Source organism: Lycorma delicatula, chromosome 1, assembly GCF_047948215.1.
Source record: "Lycorma delicatula isolate Av1 chromosome 1, ASM4794821v1, whole genome shotgun sequence".
In the NCBI taxonomy this organism is placed as follows: domain Eukaryota; kingdom Metazoa; phylum Arthropoda; class Insecta; order Hemiptera; family Fulgoridae; genus Lycorma; species Lycorma delicatula.
The window spans coordinates 11991743-12019714 of NC_134455.1; the positions used below are offsets into that span (position 1 = coordinate 11991743).

At 30.0% G+C, this 27972-nt stretch overlaps 1 protein-coding gene across 2 annotated transcripts in view; it reads right to left on the reverse strand.

Moving 5' to 3' along the window:
* The window catches only part of LOC142318036 (octopamine receptor beta-3R-like), a 672835-nt gene that overhangs the window by 449056 nt on the left and 195807 nt on the right, over nt 1-27972 (reverse strand). For both annotated transcript variants that reach the window (XR_012754790.1, XM_075354565.1), the window contains exon 2: nt 27711-27946. Coding sequence is in view for 1 of the 2 variants with exons in the window: in XM_075354565.1 (XP_075210680.1) it covers nt 27711-27946 (236 nt within the window). In the remaining variant the exon portion in view is untranslated. The remainder of the gene's footprint in view (nt 1-27710; nt 27947-27972) is intronic.

The window sequence follows — 27972 nt, forward strand, 5'->3', positions numbered from 1 at the left end:
AAGGTTTAATGATAGATATTTTGTCAAGTTTCATGGCTATACTGCACCAGTCACACATCAGAGACTGCACACAGCGGTACTGCTGTTATTATTAAAAGTACTTTTTGCCACTTTATATCGCTTAAAAACAAAAAGTACTTTTTACAAGCGTGGTTGTCTTTTTACTGTGGTTGTCCACGACGAAAGATCTCAATTTCATTTTCTTCCGTTTATGGCCCACTGAGGCATACAGTGAAGGCAAAGCAGTTTACATCATTTTGTAGATCCTTGTGTTCGAGATTCATATGTAGTGTAGATTGGAATTCTAAGTACCTAAACTGGGATTGCAACTAACTTCACCAAAAGGCAGGCAGCTCTTCAGGTCAATGACAGACAATAGTTTGAAGTGTTTGTCTTCTGGAGAACCACCCTATTGGTCTTCAGATCGTAATAGAATTCCAGATCTCTTTGATTTTTCCACTTTTAACAGCATTTCTGAAAACGATTTGCATGTTGAACCGCATCGGCTTGTCGTCAGATCAAACACCTGTTGTGGTTGTGGTAACTGCTTGACCTCTCACTCTGTTCAATAAATTCACCAGTAAACAACGTTTTCAAGTCTTTTTGGTGGAAAATACAAGGTTGGACATTTAAATCACCAGTTTATGTGGCTAATGCAGTACACGAATTGATCAAATTGATTCAGTCGGCATCTTAGGCCTCCACTCCTAATTTCAATTCTGCTCCGTCAGCTCAAAATACATAATTGATCTTCATCAAAGAAAAAATAGAACGCCGGAAAATACGATGCGTATGATGGAACTTTTGTTGTCCTGGTGATAAGGGAAGATTTAAGAGCGCTTTTCAAAAATTAAAAAGATTAATTCAAACTAAAAAAAATCGTTTCAATTTTATATTAAATATGTTTTTGAAAGGCATTCCGCTGAATATACTTTATGGAAAACTACAAAGTCGTTGAAGAGACCTTAGCCGTCTGTTCCTCATCTCCGTAAAAATAAAAGAACATGGGCGAGAAGTTTTCAAGAGAAAGCGAACTTATTTGCTCAGCACTTTTCTGACGTCTTCCAGCCCAGTAATACCAAACGGATCCAAATGAAATTAAGAAAGCTTCAGAATATTTTATTTATCCATATCAGTTAAAACATTTACAATCCACGAGGCTTCACTAATTAACAACAAAGTACATCCAACAAAAGCGCCTAGATATGATTGATTTAATCACCAAGTTCTTCAAGCATTACCTCGACAAGCGATATGGTCAGTCACTCCAATTTTTAATGCTATTATTCGAATTGGTTATTTTTCTGATTCGTGGAAAATTTCACGTACAATTTTTATACCGAAACCTGGTAAAGAACAAACAGGTGTTAAATCTTATAGGCTAATCAGCCTCACTCCGATGCTCACTAAAGTGTTTGAAAACCTCTTTTTAAAAAGAATGAAGCAGTTCATAAATGATCATATTCCAAATCACCAATCTGGGTTTAAGGAGAAATATGCTACTTTGGAGCAAGCAAACAAAATGTTTAACATTATAATTCATGCTCTAGGCTACAAAAAATACTCTTCAGTGGTTTCCTCGATCTCAGTCAAATTTTTGACAAAGTTTGACGCGTAGGATTACTCTTATAAATTAAAAAAAGTTGTCACCTCATGTTTTTAGAATATAGATTATTTTCATGTTAAACATAAAGAACGTTTTAAAGGATTTATTCCTAATAAAATAAGGAGTACCTCAAGGAAGCGTTCTCAAACTCATAATATATCCTCGGTTTACTGCTGACTTGCCATTTACGACAGGTACAACCGTTGCAACGTTTGCGGACGAAACTGCAATTCTTGCTGTCCATGAACATTCAGCTACTACATCTCATTATATTGAACATTACTTCACTTTGCTCGAATCCTGGCTTACAAGTTGGAAAATTAAAATAAATGAAACAGAGGCGAAGCAGGTCACATACACCCTTCGAAAGGAAAAATGCTCTAGGGAATGGACTAGTGAAGCAATTTTAGTGCTCAGATTAATAGTAGAAGGAAGGTTAAAGCAAAACAAACCAACATACTTGTCATTTTTAGACCTAGGAAAGGCATTTTATAACGTAGACTGGAATAAAATCTTCAGCAATTTAAAAACTTAGGGTTCAAGTACATGAATAGAATGATAGAACAATTGTTAAAATTTACAAGAACCAAACAGCAACAGTCATAATTGAAGAACATAAGAAATAACCGATAATGAAAAAGGGTGTCCGACAATGAAGTTCCGTATCCCCATTACTTTTTAATCTTTACATAGAACTAGCAGTTAATGATTTTAAAGAACAATTTAGATCCGGAATCACACTACAAGGTGAAAAGATAAAGATGCTACGATTTGCTGATAATGTAATAATTCTAGCTGAGAGAAAAATATTTAGAAGAAACAATGATCGTTATGGATGAAGTCCTACGGAAGAACTATCACATGAAAATAAACAAGAACAAAACGAAAGTAATAAAATGTGGTAGAAATAATGTAAATGAACCCCTGAATATAAAAAAAATAGGAAGAGAACATTTTACGGAGGTAGAAGAATTTTGTAATTTTGGAAATAGAATTACCAAAGATGGAAAAAACAGGATGGATATAAAATGCCGAATAGCACAGGCAAAACGAGCCTTCATTCAGAAATATAATTTGTATACATCAAATTTAATTTAAAAGTCAGGAAAAGACTGAAGGTATATGTTTGGAGTGTGCTTTATATGGAAGTGAAACTTGGACGATCGAAGAATCTGAAAAGAAAAGAATGTGGTGCTATAGAAGAATGTTAAAAATCATATGGGACAGATGAAGAAATGTTGCGGCAAATAGATGAAAAAAGAAGCATTTGGAAAAATAGAGCTAAGAGAAGAGACAGACTTATAAGCCACATATAAAGGCATCCTGGAATAGTCTCTTTAATATTGGAGAAACAGGTAGAAGGGAAAAATTGTGCAGGCAGGCAACGTTTGGAATGTGTAAAACACATTGGTACTGAAGAGGATATAGGGGGTATACCGAAATGAAACGACTGGCAGTAGATAGAGAACCACCTTTACGAAGTCCTCTTGAAATTCATTTCTTTTCGATGCTTTTAAGTTACTGACCACTGGGTCCGTAGCTTCTTAATGTTCATTCCAAATTTAGGTTATTTATTTATTCTTCAATTTTAAATCTGAACAGATTGTGATGTTACTGTAAAATTACTTAAATATAAATCATTTTTATTTAAAATTAAGTTCTTTACAAATTTATTAACAAATTTTTATTTGCTTATTGTAAAATTTAACTAAGCAAATTTAACACTTAAAAACGCTCGTAATTATTTAAAATTATTCCTCTTATTTTTGTAATAAGATAATTGTTTTGACAGAAACTAGAGTATACCTGTTTATTACCAGCACCTAAAAAAAAAGCCTTTCCTGGCTTAAATTATGTGTCATTTTGTTTTTCTCCTTCATTATTACGTAATCTAAACTATTCACATTTCTTTGTTATATACATAGTAAACATTTTGCTAATCAATATTTCCATAAGTTTTACTTTAAGATTGAGGTGTTTTATCTAGATAAGCTCTTCACATTTGAATTTACAATCACTTATGAAATGAAGTGAGAAAAAAGTGAAAAGTAGTTATTTCCGTTATTTTATTCACATTACTTGTATGTGTGAGTAAGCGTGGGTGGGGGTGTTTTCTCTTACTGAAAGTTAGAAACATAACTCTTACATGTTTGGATAATTTTAATGATTGTAGTTTAGTTTATTTCAGTATCAGAATTGCCAATTTTCCTTTATAAATTTTCTGTAAAAAGAATATGTCAGTTAGCTGTAATAACAATTTTCTTTTATTTTCTAAAGCAAAGAAACCTTTGAAGTTAAAATGTAAAAGATCAAAGTCTTTTCTATGTGTGTGCGTGCGTGTGGATTGTTTTATATATATATTCATTTATTTATATGTATAAAACCAACCAACGTACTGGTTGTTAGTAACTGTTTAATTCTGTAGGATTACTACATATTTGACTTTTATATTTTCATATATGCTTGCATTATTAACTTAAATGTTTTAGGAATATAAGAATGATCTTTAAAGATACATGAATCTTTTTACTAAAATAAAAAAAAGTAAAAAAAAGAGTACATGATATATGTGTTTAGGTTAACGGTTATGAATACATTAGTAAGTACACAGTCTGTTGATTGTAACGTATTATAGAGCGACAATGTTCCCTTTTATAGAATAAAACACATACCTACTACAGAAATATTTTTTAAGACACTTAATTATAACAGTATTGCACCACTAATTCTACTGTTTTTTTGAATTTACGTCTTACATAAGGACACAGTTAGTTATTTTCAAATGAAATACAAGATAAATATACGTGTTTATGAACTCATGTTACATGTTCTACTAGTAGAAACAACTTAAAGGTACTCTAGAAAGTTCAATTTATATTTTATACTTCTAATTAAAAAAATGATATATTCCGAAAAAATATGTTAAATTAAGATTAAATTTTTGTTTGCATTTTTCATTTTACTTCCTTTATTGTAGTTTTATGATACTATTTTCATAATCGATTGAGCATTGAATTCGATTATACTGCATTACGTTTGTATATCATAAAATAACTAGTAACTTAATTCTATATTCTTAATTCTAACCACATAAATCGATACAAGCAGTTCGATAATTTCCAATCTTTTTGATATGCAACAGTTAACAAATAACTTCAACAATTACCTGAAAAAAATAAGTTTATGCTTTCACGGAAAGTACATATTTTATTGATTATGTGATGTAATTGAAAACTTAAGGACGTTAATTAAACACTTATAGAACATTTTATATAAATATACAAAGCAAATGTGTCAAGCCTAATAGTTTCAATAGCCTTTGATAAAATTCCGGTTTGATGATATGTACAGTTTGGTAAACACATTAACATCATATGATTTTTTTTTTTTTTTTTTTTTTTTTGTCTTCAGTCATTTGACTGGTTTGAAGCAGCTCTCCAAGATTCCCTATCTAGTGCTAGTCTTTTCATTTCAGTATACCCTCTACATCCTACATCCCCAACAATTTGTTTTACATACTCCAAACGTGGCCTGCCTACACAATTTTTTCCTTCTACCTGTCCTTCCAATATTAAAGCGACTATTCCAGGATGCCTTGATATGTGGCCTATAAGTCTGTCTCTTCTTTTAACTATATTTTTCCAAATGCTTCTTTCTTCATCTATTTGCCGCAATACCTCTTCATTTGTCACTTTATCCATCCATCTGATTTTTAACATTCTCCTATAGCACCACATTTCAAAAGCTTCTAATCTTTTCTTCTCAGATACTCCGATTGTCCAAGTTTCATTTCCATATAAAGCGACACTCCAAACATACACTTACAAAAATCTTTTCCTGACATTTAAATTAATTTTTGATGTAAACAAATTATATTTCTTACTGAAGGCTCGTTTAGCTTGTGCTATTCGGCATTTTATATCGCTCCTGCTTCGTCCATCTTTAGTAATTTTACTTCCCAAATAACAAAATTCTTCTACCTCCATAATCTTTTCTCCTCCTATTTTCATATTCAGCGGTCCATCTTTGTTATTTCTACTACATTTCATTACTTTTGTTTTGTTCTTGTTTATTTTCATGCGATAGTTCTTGCGTAGGACTTCATCTATGCCGTTCATTGTTTCTTCTAAATCCTTTTTACTCTCAGCTAGAATTACTATATCATCAGCAAATCGTAGCATCTTTATCTTTTCACCTTGTACTGTTACTCCGAATCGAAATTGTTCTTTAACATCATTAACTGCTAGTTCCATGTAAAGATTAAAAAGTAACGGAGATAGGGAACATCCTTGTCGGACTCCCTTTCTTATTAGGGCTTCTTTCTTATGTTCTTCAATTGTTATTGTTGCTGTTTGGTTCCTGTACATGTTAGCAATTGTTCTTCTATCTCTGTACTTGAACCCTAATTTTTTAAAAATGCTGAACATTTTATTCCGGTCTACGTTATCGAAAGCCTTTTCTAGGTCTATAAACGCCAAGTATGTTGGTTTGTTTTTCTTTAATCTTCCTTCTACTATTAAGCTGAGGCCTAAAATTGCTTCCCTTGTCCCTATACTTTTCCTGAAACCAAATTGGTCTTCTCCTAACACTTCTTCCACTCTCCTCTCAATTCTTCTGTATAAAATTCTAGTTAAGATTTTTGATGCATGACTAGTTAAACTAATTTTTCTGTATTCTTCACATTTATCTGCCCCTGCTTTCTTTGGTATTATAACTATAACACTTTTTTTGAAGTCTGATGGAACTTCCCCATTTTCATAAATATTACACACCAGTTTGTATAATCTATCAATCGCTTCCTCACCTGCACTGCGCAGTAATTCTACAGGTATTCCGTCTATTCCAGGAGCCTTTCTGCCATTTAAATCTTTTAATGCTCTCTATGATAAATCTTTTAAAATCTTTTAAATCTTTTAATGCTCATGATATGATAAATTATTTATTTTATATGAGTGATCATGATATTACTAAAACATTAATGTAAAAGATGGTACAGTAAGATAACATGAAATTTCTTCAAGAAATCAAAACAATTGATCAAGTGAGCATGATAAAAAAAGTCTTTTTTTTAATTTTTAATTTGTTAAATTCATCAGGTCAGTAAATGTTAATTGATTTAATGTGCGCAGTTTGTATCCAAAAAATGTCTGACGTTATTAGAATTCCTTGATGATAGGATAACATTTTCTGGAACAGAACTTAATTTAATGCGAGAATTACTTTAGTATAGTAATTCTTGTTTCTCCACAGCTAACGATTAAATAAAAAATAAATTTGACAATAGAAATCTGACAACATAAATATTTTTTTTTTTTACAGTTGAAATTTTAATTTTTTGATTAATTGAAAAAAATATTGATTATATTTTCATGGTTACAGTTTGGTACACTTAACAAATTACAGACAAAAGTTTATCGCAATAAATTTTCAGTTGAATTTCATGTCGTTGGAAATAATTCTAATAAAATAATGTAGGATTATTATAAGCTTTTTGGGGAAAACAAAGCTACATAATTTAGATATTGTGCTAGAACTCAAAATGTAGTATTAGGTATCCTTCAGGAATTCATTTTGATGCTGTTTTCTCAATTTTTTGAAAAAATTAGACGTTTTGTGAAATTTTCTCCAAATGAATTTCTAGATTATATTTAATACAAAAGCAAAATTTACTGAAAATAATTTAGATCAATGAAATGCCAAGACGTTTACCACTACATTAACTGACTGGGTTGATTGTTTATCAGTAGATGTACGAGTTTGGCGGTATACGAGGTGCGACAATAAAGTAATGAGACTGATGTGACAAAAAATGTTGCTTACCGTTTTAGTCATGTTTAGTGTTGTCTCCTTTAAAGTAGTTCCCCTCTGATTGCACACACTTATTCCAGCGCTTCTGCCATTGATGTTAACATTTCTGGAACTCATCTTCTGTAATAACCTCCAAGACCCTCGTCACAGCTTTTTGGACATCTTGTGTTGTTTGAAAATGGTGTCCCTTGACCGCCATTTTGACTCTAGATAAAAGTCGCACGGAGTGATATCTGGTGAATAAGGTGGCTGTGGTAGTACTGAAATTTGTTTTGAGGTTAAAAATTGCCGTACTGACAGAGCAGTATGGGATGGCGCATTATCGTGATGCAGAATCCAGTTATCAGCAACATTGGCGCGGACACGAAGAACTCGTTTACGAAGTCTTTCTAAAATTTCTTTGTAGAAATATCGGTTAACTGTTTGTCCAGGAGGCACCTGCTCTTTATGAACAATTCCCTTGGAATCGAAGAAGCACACAAGCGTGCGTTTCACTTTTGACGTGCGAGCTTTTTTTGGTCTGGGTGATCCCTTTGAGCACCGTTGCGAACTTTGGCGTTTTGTCTCTGGATCGTATTGAAAAAACCAACCTTGATCACCGGTGATAACATGACTCAACAAATCTGGATTGATTTCCTTTTGCTCTAACAGATCGGCTGCCACATTTTTCCGTATTTCTCGCTCTTGTGTGAGATTTTTGGGGACCATTTTTGCACAAATCTTTCTAATACCGAGATCTTCAGTTAATATTAGACGAACCGTTTCTCGATCAATGTTGAGTTCTTCTGCAATCATTTTTACGGATAATCTTCGATCAGATCGTACGATTTCACGCACCCTGGTCAAGTTGACATGTATCCGTGAGGTTGATCGTCGTCCAGTGCGGTCTTCATCTTCAACATTCGTTCTGCCTTCACTAAAAATTTTATGCCACCGAAAAACTTGAGCTCTTGACATAACCTCATTTCCAAAAGCCTTCTGAAGCTTACTGTAAGTTGTCGTCGCGTTTTCACCCGATTTAACGCAAAAAGAAATGGCATACCGTCGCGCAATATTTTGCGATTTCATTTCTGTGACGAGAGACACAAACACGTGTTCACTTATTACAGCACAACTCACGACTGAGCAGTTGCATCAATGTGCCGCTTGCACTAGAAGTAGCTTATAGACCAAGGTCAAAGATGGTGTGCCTACGGAAGCTGCAGAGTTGGCACATCTTGCAAAGAAAAATCAGTCTCATTACTTTATTGTCACACCTCGTATAATGTTACGTAAATTTACATGGTGATAATGTAAATTAGTAATAAATTCAAAAAATTAATGAAACGTTTTTAGTTTCATTTATTAATAAAAAGGAGTTTTTTTTATTTTTTGTTAAAAATTTGCAAGAAAATGTATTATTTTGGGATAATTCCGTACAACCCAAGAAATTTGAAAGATAAAAGAAAGTAATAAAGGAAATAATACAAAAACAGTAGTCCAGGATTTCGAAATTTTGTAAGTATTATATTTATAAAAGAGATTTTTGTATTATTATTAATAATAATACAGTCATTGGTGGATTTCTTTTATCCCGATAAATTATCGTCCCACTGATTTATAATGTAACATACTAGGATATTAAATCAGTCAGACGTAAGAACCGTTCTATTAGAAAAGGTTATTTCTCAAAAAATAAACAATATATTCTAGAAGTAGAAATTTGTAATTTTATTTAAGTAATGTGATAGATAAATGAATAATGAATTGATAAAATTAAATAAATAGTCTAGATATCTTCAGAACAATTGAGGGTAATAGAATACAGGTTTTCAATTCTATACTTTTCCAGAAAATCATTGAAATTTTATATCTCAAGTAGCTTAAATATATCAGTATTAAATCAAAGAAAATAAATTATGCTTGCTAAATTGTAATGTTTCATTAAACAACTGTATTTTCCTTTTAAATATTATTTACTGTTTTATTTGATTAGATTTTTAAGATTCATATGTTCATTTTATGCATATTAGTAAACTTATATTAAAATTAAATATATCTCAAAAGATATTTACTCTTACTATCATAGTAGCAGGAAATCTAAAAAAAATTATAACTGCGCTTATTAACTTCATAATACACATTCTGCCAGCTAAATTTTAATCTTTTACTTTAGAAGTTTTAAGTATAGCAAGTGTAAAAGTTAGTATCCATTGTAGTATTGTTATACCATTAACAGAATATATATACACATACATGGATAACTAGGTGCCCTTACATACACTCACAAACACTTATGTGCATTCAAACGTAAAATACAAAAAAAAAAAATAATCATTAGTCATAAAATAAATAATGATCAAATATTTGCGTGCAAATTTTTGTACAAAATCATTATTAATTTCATTTAATTTCTTCTTTATGTAAAATGTTTCATTGATTTATATGCCATTTAACATAACACAAATGATTATTTAATATCAATATAGATCATGTAAATATTATGCAAATATTTAATCGGTAATAAATTTCTTAAACATGGTTTCCGCTGATAATTTTTAATACAATAAAAAATAAATAAAAATGTTACATCCACCTTACAAGCAAAAAAGATGTGTTGTCTTTAGATCATGCGGTTTATTTCAAACCATTATCAGGAGTTAAAAATAATATAAGTCAAACATTAAACTAATTACAGTAATAACTCTTTCAATTTCAAAACTATATTATTGATATTCAAAAAGTCATGACTGCATAATTATTCTAATTTTTTACTTATTATATTATTTTTCTCTCCTTATGATCGTTTAAAATTAACTGAAACATCTCGAGAAAACACATCTTTTTTTCTTGGTAAGGTGATAAAAGTTTTAATTTTTTATTCTATTTCTCTGATAAGTTAAATTAATCTTTGATTTTTTTCTAATTTTTCGCTTATTAGATTTACACTAAGTACAGATCTAGTTTTCTGTTATTACGCATGTAAAATTTAATACATTTACAGCTCGAAATTTTACTTTAATTAACAGGCTTAAAAATATTAGTTAACTGTTGTTGTTTTTTGTAAAAAAAAATTCTTAATTTTTAACAGAATTTTAGATTTAAGTTTACATGCTATAGTTCAAATTTTATTTTTTTTTACCATTCAATATTTGTGAAAATAAAATTAGTTCAAAACGTACTGAAAAATAAGTTTATAGTTGCGTAAAAGAAGTAAATTTTTTGAATAAGTATTTGATATAGTAAGAAAATAGCCACTGTTAAAAAAGTAGTTAATAATTATAAGTATAAAACTACATTAATATGAATGCAACTCTAGATATATAGATCGATAAAAACTGTTACCAAAATATTTGATTTGAACTAATGTTTGAAGCGAAGCAGTAAAAGAAAAGAAAAAATGTATTTTGATTAGTTTAACCGATTTCTATAGTGAATATTTCAATAAAATTTAGTCAGACTAACTATAACATCATAAAAATTAGTGTTTTGAAAAGAAAATCTAAGGGCTATAGATATTATGCTCTAACATTTTATGATCTTAAATTTAATGACCCAGGAAGCAGTTTTGTTTTGTCTCGGACTTAATGGCTTACTTCTATAAGTAAAAAATATAAATTGATTTCAAAGACGTATTCATGAACGTCTTATTGTGGAAAATAATTTTTGTAATTCAAATAAATAAATTATACGAGCAATTTCAGTTTTAGTTTATTATTTGTTTTTTTTTAACCAAGTAATTAATATTAATTTTTAACAAATTAACGTAACAATTTTTGCGATTTAAGATGGTTTTTAATCGTTTTTTATATCACATAATAAGTCATCCAGGCATAAGTTTAGATAATTCTTTATTTAAATAATAGAAAAACTGTACTTTTTATTATAACTGATTATTTTTCATATTTACAAAATCGATGTTCTTTTATATGAGATTTTGAAGAATATTATAGTTTCAGATTCATAACAATACTAAAACTGAATGCTACTGAACAAATTTGGAAATTTTATGCTAAGGAAGTTCAAGTTTGTTACTAAAAAAATAATAAAATTTGAGTGTTTTTCTTAAAATTGTGTTCAATTATCAACCATAAACTCTTATAAAGTTCTGCTACATTTTAAATAACAAAAACGTAACCTTATTAGCATAAAGGTAAATAAGTTGTTTTGCCTATAGTGTACAGATAGATTTAAGTTGGATGGTAATATAACCCATCAGATTGGTCCAGTGGTGAACTCATTATCGCAAATCAGCTGAATTCGTAGTCTAGAATTCTAAGGTTCAAAACCTAGTAAAGAATTTTATACGGATTTGATTTCTAGATCGTGGATACCGGTGTTCTTTGATGATTCGGGTTTCAATTAATTACACATCCCATGAACGGTCGACCTGAGATTGTACAGGACTACACTTCATTTACATTCATACACATCATCCTCATTTATTCTCTGAAGTAATATCTTTCATTCGTTGAAGTAAAATTCTTTAGTTCTGGAGGCTAAACAGAAAAGAGAGAGGATTGTAATATGGGGGATTTTAAACTAACGATTGTTTAAATTCGTTTAAGTCTTACTTGCATACTACACCTAAAATTTAGTACTAGCTCTCCTCAAATGATAACAATTTTTAAAATACTAGAACGTCTTTTTTTCTGTAGTAGAATAGTCAGACTTTCAGGAAACTTCATTGCAACCGCTTAGAAATAAATCATGAGAGAACCATACCATCCAAAAATCAACGTTAATCTTCTTAAGAGAATGTCTCTGTGAGTTGAAAATTGCAGGAGTATGAAATTTAAATAGGATTTCTGAAATTACTGTAAGTAATGAAGCACATATACATTCGATTTGTTTGAATAAAACACTTAAAATAATTTTTTTCTACACTTGGGTGTAGAATTTTACTTTTTCTATAGTTATCAAGTGACTTTGAATTAAAAATTTGTATTTGAGCATTCAACAATTTGATAAGTTAAAAACGTGATAATTTTAATTAATCAATTTGAAATCCCTAGGATCCATTATTTAAAATTTTCCAATGGAATAATAATTTTAAGAAAATCAGTGTATTTGATTTGTATTACTGATTTTATTAAGGAAGTAGAAGAAGAATGACTCATTTTGAACTGCCTGGCCAAGCGGTATTTTTAACATTTACTGGTTAACATTTTAAAGTATATAATTTTTTTTTTTTTTTTTGAGGGCTACTTTGGACCTATGATTTCAGAAGATACTGTTAGAAATGAATATTTTCTAATTTATGTATAAACATTTTATTGTATATTAGGAGTAGTCATTATTCTGCTCGTATAAATTACAATGATAATAAGTATAACAATTTTTGAAATAAATTTATTAAAATTTATATACGATAAATATCTCACGAAAAATAAAAAATATAACTTTATTGCTTAAATGCACAAAATTAATAAATAAAACAAAATGTTTGAAATTATAAACAAAATTCTGGAACAGTCAACATAACTGATTAAATTCTCGTATTATTTGAAATTTCAATATGAAATATTTATTGATGTCGGAATCATATTTACATACTTACCGCAATTCTCATTTATTCCACTTTACGAATGAGTATAAAAGAATACTAGTACAGATTGTTTTACGGAAATTAACAATGCAAATGGTATTGACTAAAATTTCAATAAATTTATTAAAATACGAGGAACTCTAATATATATGAAAAATATAACAATGGATGAGAATAATAATTAAATGTGAATCCAATTAAAATTTATTTGAGCTAAATTAAAATTAATTAATTTACTTAGCGAAAAAATCAATTATGCGAACTAAATCAGAAAATGTGAATTCAAACTCTGAATTAAATTACAATTTATTAAATAACAGATAACTGTCATTTTATTTAACTGTATTTTGCATTTACTTCTATTTTCTTTTTAATAATTATTCTATTCAATATGTATTTCACAGCATGAACTCAGAACAGCTAAATGTCAAACTAGAGTGATTTATGTCAAATACTTTACACAATAATGCTGAAATTAGTAATAGTTTTAGTAACAAATAAATTTCCGTTTAGCTGAGTAAAGGTCATTCACATCTGTTAGCTTGGTAGATCACGTACATACCGTTGTTATTACAAACGGTGGAGGGTTTTTCAGTTGAAAGTTATCGGAGCCTAATTAATAGAAAACAACATTTATAAAAATGACAGATAATAAGTATTTAAGAATTTGAAAATATGCTACAAAAGATTTTTTAGAAATGCGATGTAGTTCAATCTATCGAATAATATGCCGCCTTGGTTCAATACCTCGGTTAGGTTTCATTACTCTAAATATTTATTATTCGTTGGTTCAGACAAATAAAGTCTTTATTTGATATGTAATAAAAATTATTTTTATTATATTTTTAACTTGTAATTCATACATTATTATTATATCAATTAATTATAGATTCGTAACAGAAAACATGTTGTCTTTGAAGAATGTAAGAAGACTGACTAAAAAAATAGGGCATTATACCAATTCAGTTAATAAGGGTAACAAAAAAGTGAGAATTTATAAAGAGTAAAAAATAAATTGATAATTTTTTATATAAAAATTTGAACGTCCTCCATTAATAAAATTGAAAGTTCCTTCTTTTAATAAAAAGAGCAAATGAAACCTGAGTCTTAACACTTTTCTTTATGAATTTGCTGACTGGGAACGAGAGTAGTAATAAATATGTTTTTGAATATTTTATTCCATTTTCGTTTGTATGCTCGAAATGCTCAATGGCTCACATATGTATATTTAATATTAATAAATTATTGTAATTATATTACCTTCTCCAATATTAGCAAAAATTTGACAGAAAATTAGTTAATTATTTAGTTGAATCTCAAATACAGATACTTACTTTCTTAATCTTACTTTTCATTACTATTATTAATTTTTTTTAAAATTATTATGTTTACTTATTATCTACTCAGTAATTGTAATAATAGCAGGGCATTATTAAGCTACAAACCATTAAGTTGCTACTTTAGTAAAAATAAATCCGTAAAATCAATATAATACAGTAATTTTGTTAATTTAAATAAACAAATATAAATTTAAATCAAAAAGATACCGACACAAAAAAAGCTAAATATTTTAATCCTGGCAAGGAATATTTACTTTCGCAGTAGCTGCCGATAAAAAAGTAATGTTTCCTCATTCACCTCTAATAAGTAAAGCAAAATTTAAAAAAAATATTCCCCAAATCTTTCCTACTCTATTCAGCAAAATTGACTAAGTGAAACATTCAATGAAACGACATCTCAAGATTTCCAAGAAAAAATATTGGATAGATATTCAATATCTTTTTATACCTTTTATATATTGAGATCCAATAGTGATAAGAGGTATAAATCGAGTCTGAGATTTACAAATAAAAAAATAACATTGATTTTAACCTAAAATCTATGAAATGGGATAAACTTGAGTTTCCTATTCACATGGATATTCTTATAAAATTAAAAGAAGTCAGGATTTCCGTTTAAACCAATCGAAATATGAAGTGGTTTACAATTAACAAAATCATCGCGTGTGAATGACGAAACTTAAAAATCAAAATACAAAAAATCAGGGAAAGGTGTCTTTTTTATACAATTTTTTTTGCTTTGGTTAATACAAATTTTTATTTTTAATAAAAATTTCAGCATATCTTTGATTAGTAAGTTAATAAAATCGAATAAGAATAATTTAAAAAGAATAAACGTCAATCAAAAGGAATCAAAAAATAATAAACTGAGATTTTTTTTCTATTCTGTTTCTATATAAGGACTTTTCTCTGATCCCTTCATTCCGTAAAATTCCTTATATAGAAGCTGAATAAAAAAATTACTCTAAATACTATTAAATTTTTATTTCCTTTGATAGACGTTTAGCGTTTAGTCTATATAGATTATTTCATTCATTAATTTTTTTTATCATTTTCTGAAAAATAACATACGTTGATATTATTATAATTATCATAAAATTTTGTAAAAAAAAAACACAAGTAAAACAATTCACATATATTCAAATCCAACGTTTTGGTGGTTGTTAAATTTTAACTGTTTGTAATTCGTACTTTGAGATTTAAGAATCTAAATCTCAGCGAGATAAAATTCTCAGATTAATGAAAATTTATGTAACATCCGCGATTGTATAATTTAGATTTTTTTATAATATGTTTATAAAAATTTTCCTACAATAAATATTTGCAGTAAAAATTTTTAATCTACTGTTAAAAAAATTATTAACTAAAATTAAACTGAAAACACTGAACATTTTTGAAAAATGTTCTCTTAATATATGGTAACGTTTATTTTAGACAAAATTTTCCTTCATCTAAATTTTTTAATAAGAATTTAACATTTTAAATTATTAATGTAAAAACTAGAGTAACATTTATAATGCCATTTATTCACTCAATCGATTAGCATTCCTTTTTAATTCCTTGTATGAAGTAAAGGAAGTATTGTGATCGCGAAATTTTCGATTAAGATTTCAACGAAATATCCATTTTGACCATTTCTGAACCCATTTTGACTAGTTTTGGCGTGACGTCTGTGTATACGTATGTAAGTTCTTATGGATAACTCAAAAATGATTAGCCATATAATGTTGAAATTTTGGATTTGGACTGTTTCACCATGTAGTTGTGCGCCTCCCCTTTTGATTGCAATCGACTGAAACAAAACTGTGCAAAAAAAGCGCAAAAGCCAAAACAAAAATTCGAATTTGTACTTTTTTTAACTGCAGTAATAAGCGCTAATTGAAAGCTTTTCAATGATATATCATAAGTTGTACTTATTTTCAATGATTCCAGAGTTATAGCAAAATAAAATTTTAATTAATTAATTATTTGGATCTTACAAGGGGAAGGCACGTCGGTTCGAATCAGACTTCATCACCTTTTTCTTTTTGTACTTTTTCTTAATATTATTAATATCTTATTGTAAAAAAAAAATTCGATAAGTAATACTTCAATAACAAAACAGAAAAAATATATGAAAAATTTCAGAAGTTATTAGTGAAATAAAATTTTTTGTACTTTTCATTTTAATTCTAAAATTTTTGCAGGTGTTAATAATTATTAACAAATCAATATATTTAAATTTAAAAAAAAGGTAAAAAAAATAATGTACGTATATAAAGTCGGATTCGAACCGATGGGTCCGTAGTTACGGATCCGATACGTTCTCACTTACACAACGTAACTACATGAGCGACGTGAAACAAAATTGATATTTAAAACTAACTCTAATGCTGATACGGACACCATAAAAAAATGTGATGCAATGTGGTGTCAAACACAATGCAAGTGTGAAACTGTCCACTTTATTAAAGAATTGGAGGGTCGTATCTCACTTTCAAATGAAGTAAGTCTAAATGAAATGCAGCAAAAAAAGTGTATATGTATTTTAATAGGCGTACTAGGAAGTCATGTGGACTCCACATCAGAATTTTTGAATTTATCCAGATCCAAAGTGAGTTATTACACCTTAAATCCAGGTAAAATTTCACTGTTCTAAAAAATACGCCTTTTTTAAATGCATTCAATAAGGTATGCCAGAATTTTTGAGCTTATTTAAAGAAAGAAACAAACTAAATGAAGAGCAGGATTTTGTAATAACAAATATTTCAAAACCTGATTTATTTTTTTTAATGAATTATGTAGCCTATTGTATTAAATGTTCTTATCTAATATCTGTTGTTTTTTTTTTTTTTGTTTTCAGTTTTCTTCAATTCAGTGTCTGCAATGTCCGTTTACAGTCTCCAGCAGTAATCGATAAGCATATCGGGGAGTGCTTGAGTGTTTCCATTATTGATATAACCTGGTAAAAGCGTTCGATTTGCTCATCACATACGTTGCTAAGGTTAGGTAAATAAAGACTCAAATGCTAATTAATCTGTTAAAATTTTACTTAACCGGTAAAGCCAGTAGCTTTAGCTGGATTTTAGGCAAATTAACGTTATCAAAACAGATAATTCAGCTCTGCTTGAAACTTCTTTGAGGGACAGTGCTTCCACCTTGGAAATCTGAATCCTCTTCCTCTTCACTACTTTTTAAATCACTATAGCCTAATTTACTGTCAAAACTCTATTCTTCTAAACTCCACATTGCTGACAGAACTAGAACAAGTAAACTCCACACTATACGAAAAAGGTCTTACGCCTGAAGAAAGACTAGAATATGCAACACATGTATTGAATTTACTTATGATGCCTTTGATTTTTGTGATATAAAACTAACAGTCTTCGAGCAATACTTAGGCTCTCTGCTTACTACAGGAACATCAAAAGCATATGTCAATGTTAGAGCCGAAAACTTGCCCTAATCTCCTACTTTAAATCCAAAATAGAGTCCATATCTTTTTTTACCCGAAGAAGTAATATATCTTATTTGAGACTTAAAAGCCAATTCACATAATATATAACAGAAATTTTTAAGATGGTTTATGTATATAAGAGACGTTTTTAAATATAGAAATTATTAAAAATATCCTAAAATTTATGTAGTACAACAAAGACAATACACGTCTATTTCAACAAAAATACGAATAAAATGAAATACCAAATTCATGATGGTACGATATGAATGACAACGCAACTGATTTTCTAGTCTGGGTTGTTGAACAGTTAAAATATTGATTGAAATTATTATAAAAAGTTATTAATTAAATCCGTGATAAATTTATTTTTCCTAAAAGGATTGAGTCATAATAAACAGTATCGATGTCATTTTACTCGTATATTGTAATACTCTATAACTACACTGGTTGTTTTTTCCACTCTTCATTTACAAGCATGGTTCATTATAATATCTTCAGATCTCTTTCACTACTGTGAACATTGACAGAAATAAATCTTTACAAACATTAGTCTTAATAGGGAAAATAAATGGTTTTAAAAATTTTATTTTTTTAAAAGTGATAATTACAAAAATATGAATTCGTTAATATAAATTTTGAAGTCATTCCGCATCAAAAACTACATAAGGATAAGCAAAAGGTTTCTGTGCAACAAAACTCTTGTAGGCCAGTTTTATCCTTCAGCATATGCTCGTAAAATCTTAGTGTGATACTGTGCTAGACTTTCATTGACATTGCCTTGGGTTGTGTTTCTATTTGTTGTTTTCATGTAAGGAGACAAATCCAATAGAGTTTACTACCTTTCCCTTACCTTCTTAACGGGCTATGTGCTTTAAATTTCTTGGAAATAGTTTTAAAGCATTTTCATATGCTTTAACTGTTTTCATCAAAAATGCTGAAGTATTTTTTTAATCACCTGGAAAATAATATTATGTTTTTAAGCAGTAATCATTTTAATACTGCTACTTATCCTAGATATTTAAATAAATAATATAAATTGTAATTCTGTGAATAAAATTATCCTATGCAGGATTAAAGCTGCAATAGCAGAAAAAGGATTAATATGAAACTGATTCGCTATTTTAAGACCTTTAAATCAAAGAAAGTTTTTTTTTACATTTTATTAGAAAAACGTTTAATCGAAAAAAATTTCAGCAATAACGGAACTTGTCATTTCCAGGAATAGTTATGGATAAAAATGAAGTCCTTAAACAGACTGGAAAACTTTTAACATTTTCTAAACCACGTATTTTAAAAGTTGTTTTTCCGCTATAGTATTTATTTAAGTTCGTAAGAATATTTAATTTCGAAAATCAGTGACATTACATCTAAATAATTTATTTATGTATAAATAGTAAGGCTGATTTATTTGTACAAACTGGATAGAACATAATAAAAGAAATTACCACGTATACCAACTTGAACTAGGTAAAATTATAATTTTTTTTTTTTTTGTCTTCAGTCACTTGACTGGTTTGATGCAGCTCTCCAAGATTCCCTATCTAGTGCTAGTCGTTTCATTTCAGTATACCCTCTACATCCTACATCCCCAACAATTTGTTTTACATATTCCAAACGTGGCCTGCCTACACAATTTTTCCCTTCTACCTGTCCTTCCAAAATTAAAGCGACTATTCCAGGATGCCTTAGTATGTGGCCTATAAGTCTGTCTCTTCTTTTAACTATATTTTTCCAAATGCTTCTTTCTTCATCTATTTGCCGCAATACCTCCTCATTTGTCACTTTATCCACCCATCTGATTTTTAACATTCTCCTATAGCACCACATTTCAAAAGCTTCTAACCTTTTCTTCTCCGATACTCCGATTGTCCAAGTTTCACTTCCATATAAAGCGACACTCCAAACATACACTTTCAAAAATCTTTTCCTGACATTTAAATTAATTTTTGATGTAAACAACTTATATTTCTTACTGAAGGCTCGTTTAGCTTGTGCTATTCGGCATTTTATATCGCTCCTGCTTCGTCCATCTTTAGTAATTCTACTTCCCAAATAACAAAATTCTTCTACCTCCATAATCTTTTCTCCTCCTATTTTCACATTCAGTGGTCCATCTTTGTTATTTCTACTACATTTCATTACTTTTGCTTTGTTCTTGTTTATTTTCATGCGATAGTTCTTGCGTAGGACTTCATCTATGCCGTTCATTGTTTCTTCTAAATCCTTTTTATTCTCGGCTAGAATTACTATATCATCAGCAAATCGTAGCATCTTTATCTTTTCACCTTGTACTGTTACTCCGAATCTAAATTGTTCTTTAACATCATTAACTGCTAGTTCCATGTAAAGATTAAAAAGTAACGGAGATAGAGAACATCCTTGTCGGACTCCCTTTCTTATTATGGCTTCTTTCTTATGTTCTTCAATTGCTACTGTTGCTGTTTGGTTCCTGTACATGTTAGCAATTGTTCTTCTATCTCTGTATTTGAACCCTAATTTTTTTAAAATGCTGAACATTTTATTCCAGTCTACGTTATCGAATGCCTTTTCTAGGTCTATAAACGCCAAGTATGTTGGTTTGTTTTTCTTTAATCTTCCTTCTACTATTAATCTGAGGCCTAAAATTGCTTCCCGTGTCCCTATACTTTTCCTGAAACCAAATTGGTCTTCTCCTAACACTTCCTCCACTCTCCTTTCAATTCTTCTGTATAGAATTCTAGTTAAGATTTTTGATGCATGACTAGTTAAACTAATTGTTCTGTATTCTTCACATTTATCTGCCCCTGATTTCTTTGGTATCATTACTATAACACTTTTTTTGAAGTCTGACGGAAATTCCCCTTTTTCATAAATATTACACACCAGTTTGTATAATCTATCAATCGCCTCCTCCCCTGCACTGCGCAGTAATTCTACAGGTATTCCGTCTATTCCAGGAGCCTTTCTGCCATTTAAATCTTTTAATGCTCTCTTAAATTCAGATCTCAGTATTGTTTCTCCCATTTCATCCTCCTCAACTTCCTCTTCTTCCTCTATAAAACCATTTTCTAATTCATTTCCTCCGTATAACTCTTCAATATATTCCACCCATCTATCGACTTTACCTTTCGTATTATATATAGGTGTACCATCTTTGTTTAACACATTATTAGATTTTAATTTATGTACCCCAAAATTTTCTTTAACTTTCCTGTATGCTCCGTCTATTTTACCAATGTTCATTTCTCTTTCCACTTCTGAACACTTTTCTTTAATCCACTCTTCTTTCGCCAGTTTGCACTTCCTGTTTATAGCATTTCTTAATTGCCGATAGTTCCTTTTACTTTCTTCATCACTAGCATTCTTATATTTTCTACGTTCATCCATCAGCTGCAATATATCGTCTGAAACCCAAGGTTTTCTACCAGTTCTCTTTATTCCGCCTAAGTTCGCTTCTGCTGATTTAAGAATTTCCTTTTTAACATTCTCCCATTCTTCTTCTACATTTTCTATCTTATCTTTTTTACTCAGACCTCTAGCGATGTCCTCCTCAAAAATCTTCTTTACCTCCTCTTCCTCAAGCTTCTCTAAATTCCACCGATTCATCTGACACCTTTTCTTCAGGTTTTTAAACCCCAATCTACATTTCATTATCACCAAATTATGGTCGCTATCAATGTCTGCTCCAGGGTAAGTTTTGCAGTCAACGAGTTGATTTCTAAATCTTTGCTTAACCATGATATAATCTATCTGATACCTTGCAGTATCGCCTGGCTTTTTCCAAGTGTATATTCTTCTATTATGATTTTTAAATTGGGTGTTGGCAATTACTAAATTATACTTCGTGCAAAACTCTATAAGTCGGTCCCCTCTTTCATTCCTTTTGCCCAGCCCGTATTCACCCACTATATTTCCTTCCTTGCCTTTTCCAATGCTTGCATTCCAATCTCCAACTATTATTAAATTTTCATCTCCTTTTACGTGTTTAATTGCTTCATCAATCTCTTCGTATACACATTCTACCTCATCATCATCATGGGCGCTTGTAGGCATATAGACGTTAACAATCGTTGTCGGTTTAGGTTTTGAATTTATCCTTATTACAATGACTCTATCGCTACGCGTCTTGAAATACTCCACTCTCCTCCCTATTTTCTTGTTCATCACGAAACCTACTCCTGCCTGCCCATTATTTGACGCTGAGTTAATTACTCTAAAGTCACCCGACCAAAAGTCGCCTTCCTCTTCCCACCGAACCTCACTAATTCCTACTATATCAACGTTTACCCTATCCATTTCCCTTTTTAAATTCTCTAGCCTACCAACCTTTTTTAAGCTTCTAACATTCCACGCTCCGACTCGTAGAATGTTATTTTTTAATTTTCTGGTGACCCCTTCCTTAGTAGTCCCCACCCGGAGATCCGAACGGGGGACTATTTTACCTCCGGAATATTTTACCAAGGAAGGCGCCTCCATTATTGTATATGTGAAAATGCAGAGCCACATTTTCTTGGAAAAAAAGCAGCTGTAGTTTTCCATTGCTTTCAGCTGCGCAGTACTCAGAGGACTGAGTGATGTTGATACGGCCGTTTAAGTCGTCCTGACTCACGCCCCTAACAACTACTGAAAGAGCTGCTGCCCTCTTTCAGGAATCATTCCTTAGTCTGGCTCTCAACAGATACCTCTCCGATATGGTTGCACCTTCGGTCCAGCTACTCTGTATCCCTGAGCACTCAAGCCCCCTCACCAACGGCAAGGTCTCATGATTCATAGAGGAGGAAAATTATAATATTATCAATAAATTTAACTAATTTAAGATATTTTTTTAGAAACCTGTCAATATTTACGAGAAACCTAATAAGAAATTCTTCAATATTTATTCATTTATCTAGAAATTTTTCATGAGAATGTTAGTCGATTGATAATCTAACTGCAACTTGTATTGTCGCCGAATAGCTTCGACGACATGTAATTCATAACCTTGTGGTGGCCTTGAAAAGGGCCGTTTTTGCCTTAGCTCGGAGAAGAGCTGTTGGGTCCGGAAGCTGGTTTCCGGAGAATTCGAGAAGTTGCGGCTTGGCCATTGAAGTCCGACAATTTCCCTCAGCGGCAATTGGGTCCCCACTGCACCGTGGCAGTGATGGCCCCCAGAGCCCCGCAGGGTCGAGTCGACGTCGGTCGTCCTTCGCCGGCGCGGCCGAGGTGGTTCTCTCCAAGCGATTCCACGCTTGGCCGGCTCCTGCTGCTGAGTCCGATTGAAGCTCGGTGAGCTGGAGCTAGAGCGGAAAGATAGCGTCCGCGTCTAGCGGCTCCCTGGGCGGGCCGGCCAGGCCTGCTGCTCCGGCAGGGATGTTAGCATCCGCCGGGAGGTCCCACGTTGAGCCGGCCGGGGAACTTCCTCTGTCTTGTTCCATCTTCTTCTTCTTATTGGTCTTCTCCAGGTGATGGTCAACGATAAATTGCAAATTCACTCTCCTGCAGGCTTTTTTATTAGAGCCTGAGAGTGGTGGGGCCGCTATGATGGTTAAAAAGAATGATTTCTTGGTAAATTGAAAGTTATTTCTCTGTTAGTCAGAATTTCCTATCCATTTAAATATTTAGCCAATAAATATTTTACAACTGACAAAAAAATATACATATAAATAATTAACGCTTTATCTATTTTTACACTTGATAAAGGAAATTAATTACAAAGTTTGGAAAATTTTATTTTCTAAAAAAAGGGCATATTTTGTAAATTATCATATAAAATTTTTAAGAAGCTCTTTGAAATAAGACTTCACTAGAATATTACACATTTAAAAATATTTTGAAAAATTTCTGCTACCCTCAGATACAGTTAAAAATGTTAAATTTTATAGATGTCCTTTAGTGGGAATACAATTTACAACAAAACTTTACGATAGATTTTTATTTTTTTGTACGTATTAGTCGGTTGGGTTAAATTAATAATGTATGCCAACAATGAAAAACTTATTTTCCCTAAAAATTCATAAAAAATCAACTCATAAGCAAGTTTAGTTTAAATTATGTAGTATTAAATTTATTTTTTAATTACCATGAAGTCAAACGATGGTAATTTTATACCATTATTTTTACTTTCAACTTTTATTAATGCAGTTTAATCTTTTGTGTTTTATCTTTGAATCTTTTTTCCCATTATATAACGATTAAAAATAAATAATTATGTCATATAAATTTTGATTGACTTTAAAATCACTCTTAATACTTCAGCATATGCTCGTAAAATCTTAGTGTAATACTGTGCTAGACTTTCATTGACATTGCCTTGGGTTGTGTTTCTATTTGTTGTTTTCATGTAAGGAGCCAAATGCAATAGAGTTTACTACCTTTCCCTTACCTTCTTAACGGGCTATGTGCTTTAAATTTCTTGGAAGTAGTTTTAAAGCATTTTCATATGCTTATTTATTATTATTTATTTTCATAAAAAATGCTGAAGTAATAGTAATAAGGAAAAGATTAAACAACCAGTTTAAGTTTTCTTATTCATTTTTTTAATGACCTGGAAAATAATATTATGTTTTTAAGCAGTCATTTTAATACTGCTACTTATCCTAGATATTTAAATGAATAATATAAATTGTAATTCTGTGAATAAAATTAACCTTTTAGTAGCAAAACTTTTCTAATTTACAAAATGATAATAAAGTTTAAGTGCCGATCAATTAATCATAACGTTAAGTTTCTTTCATTTTCTTTCCCCCAAATATTTTGATATAAGTAGATTGATTATACAGTTCAATGACCCTAAGATAACTTTGCGTGAATTCCACAATGAATTTTACAATTATTCAAACAGGAATGTGAAATTAAAATGATTATTTTTTCAAGATTCAGATTATGACAGCTCTTGAATTGTATTTGCTTTTTTACATAAAACTATTTATAATTAAATTAAATAATAACTTTTTGTTAAAATTCACGTCCGGTTAAGAAATAGACGGCTTTTAATTAAAATATGTTTCAGACCCAAAAATTACTATTTAATTAGTTGTCGACTATTAGTCTGATTGTACTACGGTAAAATCTATCATTTAATTAGATACAAATTTTGAAATAATGCTTAGCCTTTTTTCAACGTTTGTATTTTATACATAATGGCTTATATTTAACATACTAATTCATAAATAATATTCAACAAACCTTTCATCTATTTTGGTTATCAGAATAAAATTCCAGTTTTTAATAAGTTATGAAATTTATTTTTTAGCAAGTGAACGTTTTTTGCTGAAGCGATTGACTAAAGATATTAATACATGAAAGCTGAAATTTTTCCTTAAATTTAAAATTTTGAAAATATGTAAAAACTAAATAAATTCTTGTGGATAACAGAAGTTTTCAAATAACCTGCAAGCATGTCTAAAATATTATAAGAATCCAAAAATTTAATTTTGATGTCTGGTTTAAGTCCATGTGACGATGTAGTTTGAGGGAACAACTTCTATCCCACTTATTCTTTCAAAAAAAGAAAAAGGTGAAATATGTAGCAAAGTTTTTGTACTGCCTTACCAATCAAACGACCAGACAGTTAATCATTTATCAACAGTTATATAGATTTTTTTTTTGAGTTGAAGGAAAATTTCGTTTGAGAATGTCAGAATTTAATTTTAAAATCGTATTACATTACATAATTTAAAAAAATCTAAATGTACATTAGCTTCATATATGACGGATGTATACCATAAGATAAAACACCATTAAAGGAAATAAAAGCCAGAATTGCCGATCCTTTTTTGTCCAATTATGTGAAAGTTATCTTTTTCTGAGGAAATATTTTACCATTCCATAATATATAAATTAATGGAGTGTGTATAATGAAACAAATTTTAATATTGCACTCACGAAAATAAGTTTTATGTACTGTGTTTTTATGGAAAATAACATATGAATTCTCTAGATTCTATAACCTTTACAGTAAAAGACCAATTCATTCAAAAACATAACAGAGATGCCGTTTAACATCACCATCATAATGCTCGATGATTCAAAAACCACATTTTGTTTTCATCATCTTCAACAGACCATGTTGTTTTTATTCATCGTTTTTTTTTCTATACTATCGTGGGTTTTCAGTATTTTTTGCTTAACGGATTTGGTTACCTAGAGACGCAGTTAAAAAGCAAGAAGAGTTAAAAAGCAAGACCTACTAGAGTCATACAAACGCTAGCTGAACTTTTTAACTACAATGTTTGATTTCTTCAGCAATCTTTCACCGATATTTTTATAGAATATAATTACTATAATAAGTAAAACTTCTCATTGTATCTGAAAAATTTTCAAATGTTATGCCCTAACCGTACTTCTATTTTCGCTTTTCATTTCATTACGTTTGACTTTACTTTTGATAAATTAAAATTTATCATGCTTTAAAGAATGTTTTACAAATGTGAAATAGGTTTTAAAGATTTATAAGTAGCTGTAACATAAGTTAAGATGATTTCATTGATTTAAGATATCATCGTTGATTGTTGTTCATGAATGCTGAAGTTGTAATTCAAAACATGTCAATAATCACAGTACCACAAAAGATTGACATCTATTTTTTTATGTTAGGTGCCAATTATGATAAATATATATCTCAATTAAGGGGGGGTCAGTAGGAAAATTATAACATCCAAAGTAAAATTTCCTATTGGAATCAACGGTATCCAAACATACTTGGAGACCGAGTTAAATTAAATTCATATTACAATATATTTTGCATTGATATAAATACTGATATATAAATACTTAATATTAAAGATTATAAAGATATTGAATCTTCATTGGCTTCTTCAAATCTAGCAGTAATTAATAAAAGGGGGAAAAATCAAACCCGAATGATATTTCACAATTGTATAAGTTTTTCCTGTCAGTTTTATGCTGTTTTACATAAATGTTCTAGAAACATTAAAAATGCAGATACCGACTATTCAGTGATACAATAAATTTCTGGTTGAAATCATTCCTTAAAACAGAATCGAAGGGACTGATTTTATAATATGAATTTAGTAATAATCATTATTCTTCAATCTTTGCTAGGTTGTTTAAAGAAAGTCTAAACAATTTTTTAGTTGATCAAACGTCAGGAAACAAAATTTTAGCTGGTTTTCCTGTAAGTTTATCATGTTTTATTTTAAATCAGATCTGGTATAAAACGAAAGGATATTCACAATTTAAAATAAAAAATTCGATATAAAATAAAATTGTATATAAATATACGTGCGCGCGTGTGTGTGTAATCTTACATTTTTATATACATATGTACATAAACACAAGGGAAAATATTAAAAAAAAAAAAAACATAATCTCTATAACTGGTTTACTGTGCTTTTTATATAAATAATGTTTTGTTTAACCAATCCTCGCTTATGAATGTGAATACAAACGCACAAAATGTACGTGCATATTGTAAAAATGAATTTACAGTAATTTTTTTTTTTTTTCATTTACATTAGGACATGAAATTTCTAGTAAACACTTTCAATAGTTATTTAGTATAGAGCGGATATAAATGGGTAAGCACAAAGGCAACAAACGTGACATTAAAAAAGCAGAAGAGATTTTATTCTTTGTAATCTGAAAGTATTATTCATTTTTTTAATAAAATTTAGTTAATAATAAAAATACCTGATAAAAGAGATCTATGTAATGGTTTTTTTTGATAAAGATAAACAATTTTTTCAATTTATATAAAAATATTACACTTAAAAAATTATCTAAATATTCTATTAACCCATATAATTGCATCATTTAAATTTTATTTAGATATAACATGTAAAGGATATCCAAATTCATTGTGAGGCCCTCCTCCACTATTTTATGGATGTGTGTGTGTGTGTGTGTGTGTGTGTGTGTGTGTGTGTGTGTGATCTTACGTTTTGATATATGTATGCATATACTCGTAAACAAATGGGAAATTCAGTATTCAACTATAAAATTCAGTAAACAACTTTTGAAAATTCAATATTAATTATAGCGTTTTGGTGAAATTAAAAATGTAACACTGACCATTACTGTTGACTTCAACGGGTTTTCCTGTTGTGCCGTATGTATTGGAACCCGCTGACGAATTTCTGCTGGAAGTAGTTGCAGTGCTGCATAATGTAACTTCTCCGTCGCTTGGATGTAAACGATGACTGTAGTGGTAAGGGTTCTGGACTCTGTGTTGATGTATGGAATTAAGTATAATATTGCTAGATGTCCTTGATAATGCTCTTCTTTGTCTTACTGCTTCTTTGTATATTCTAGAAAAAAAGGAGAGAAAAGAATG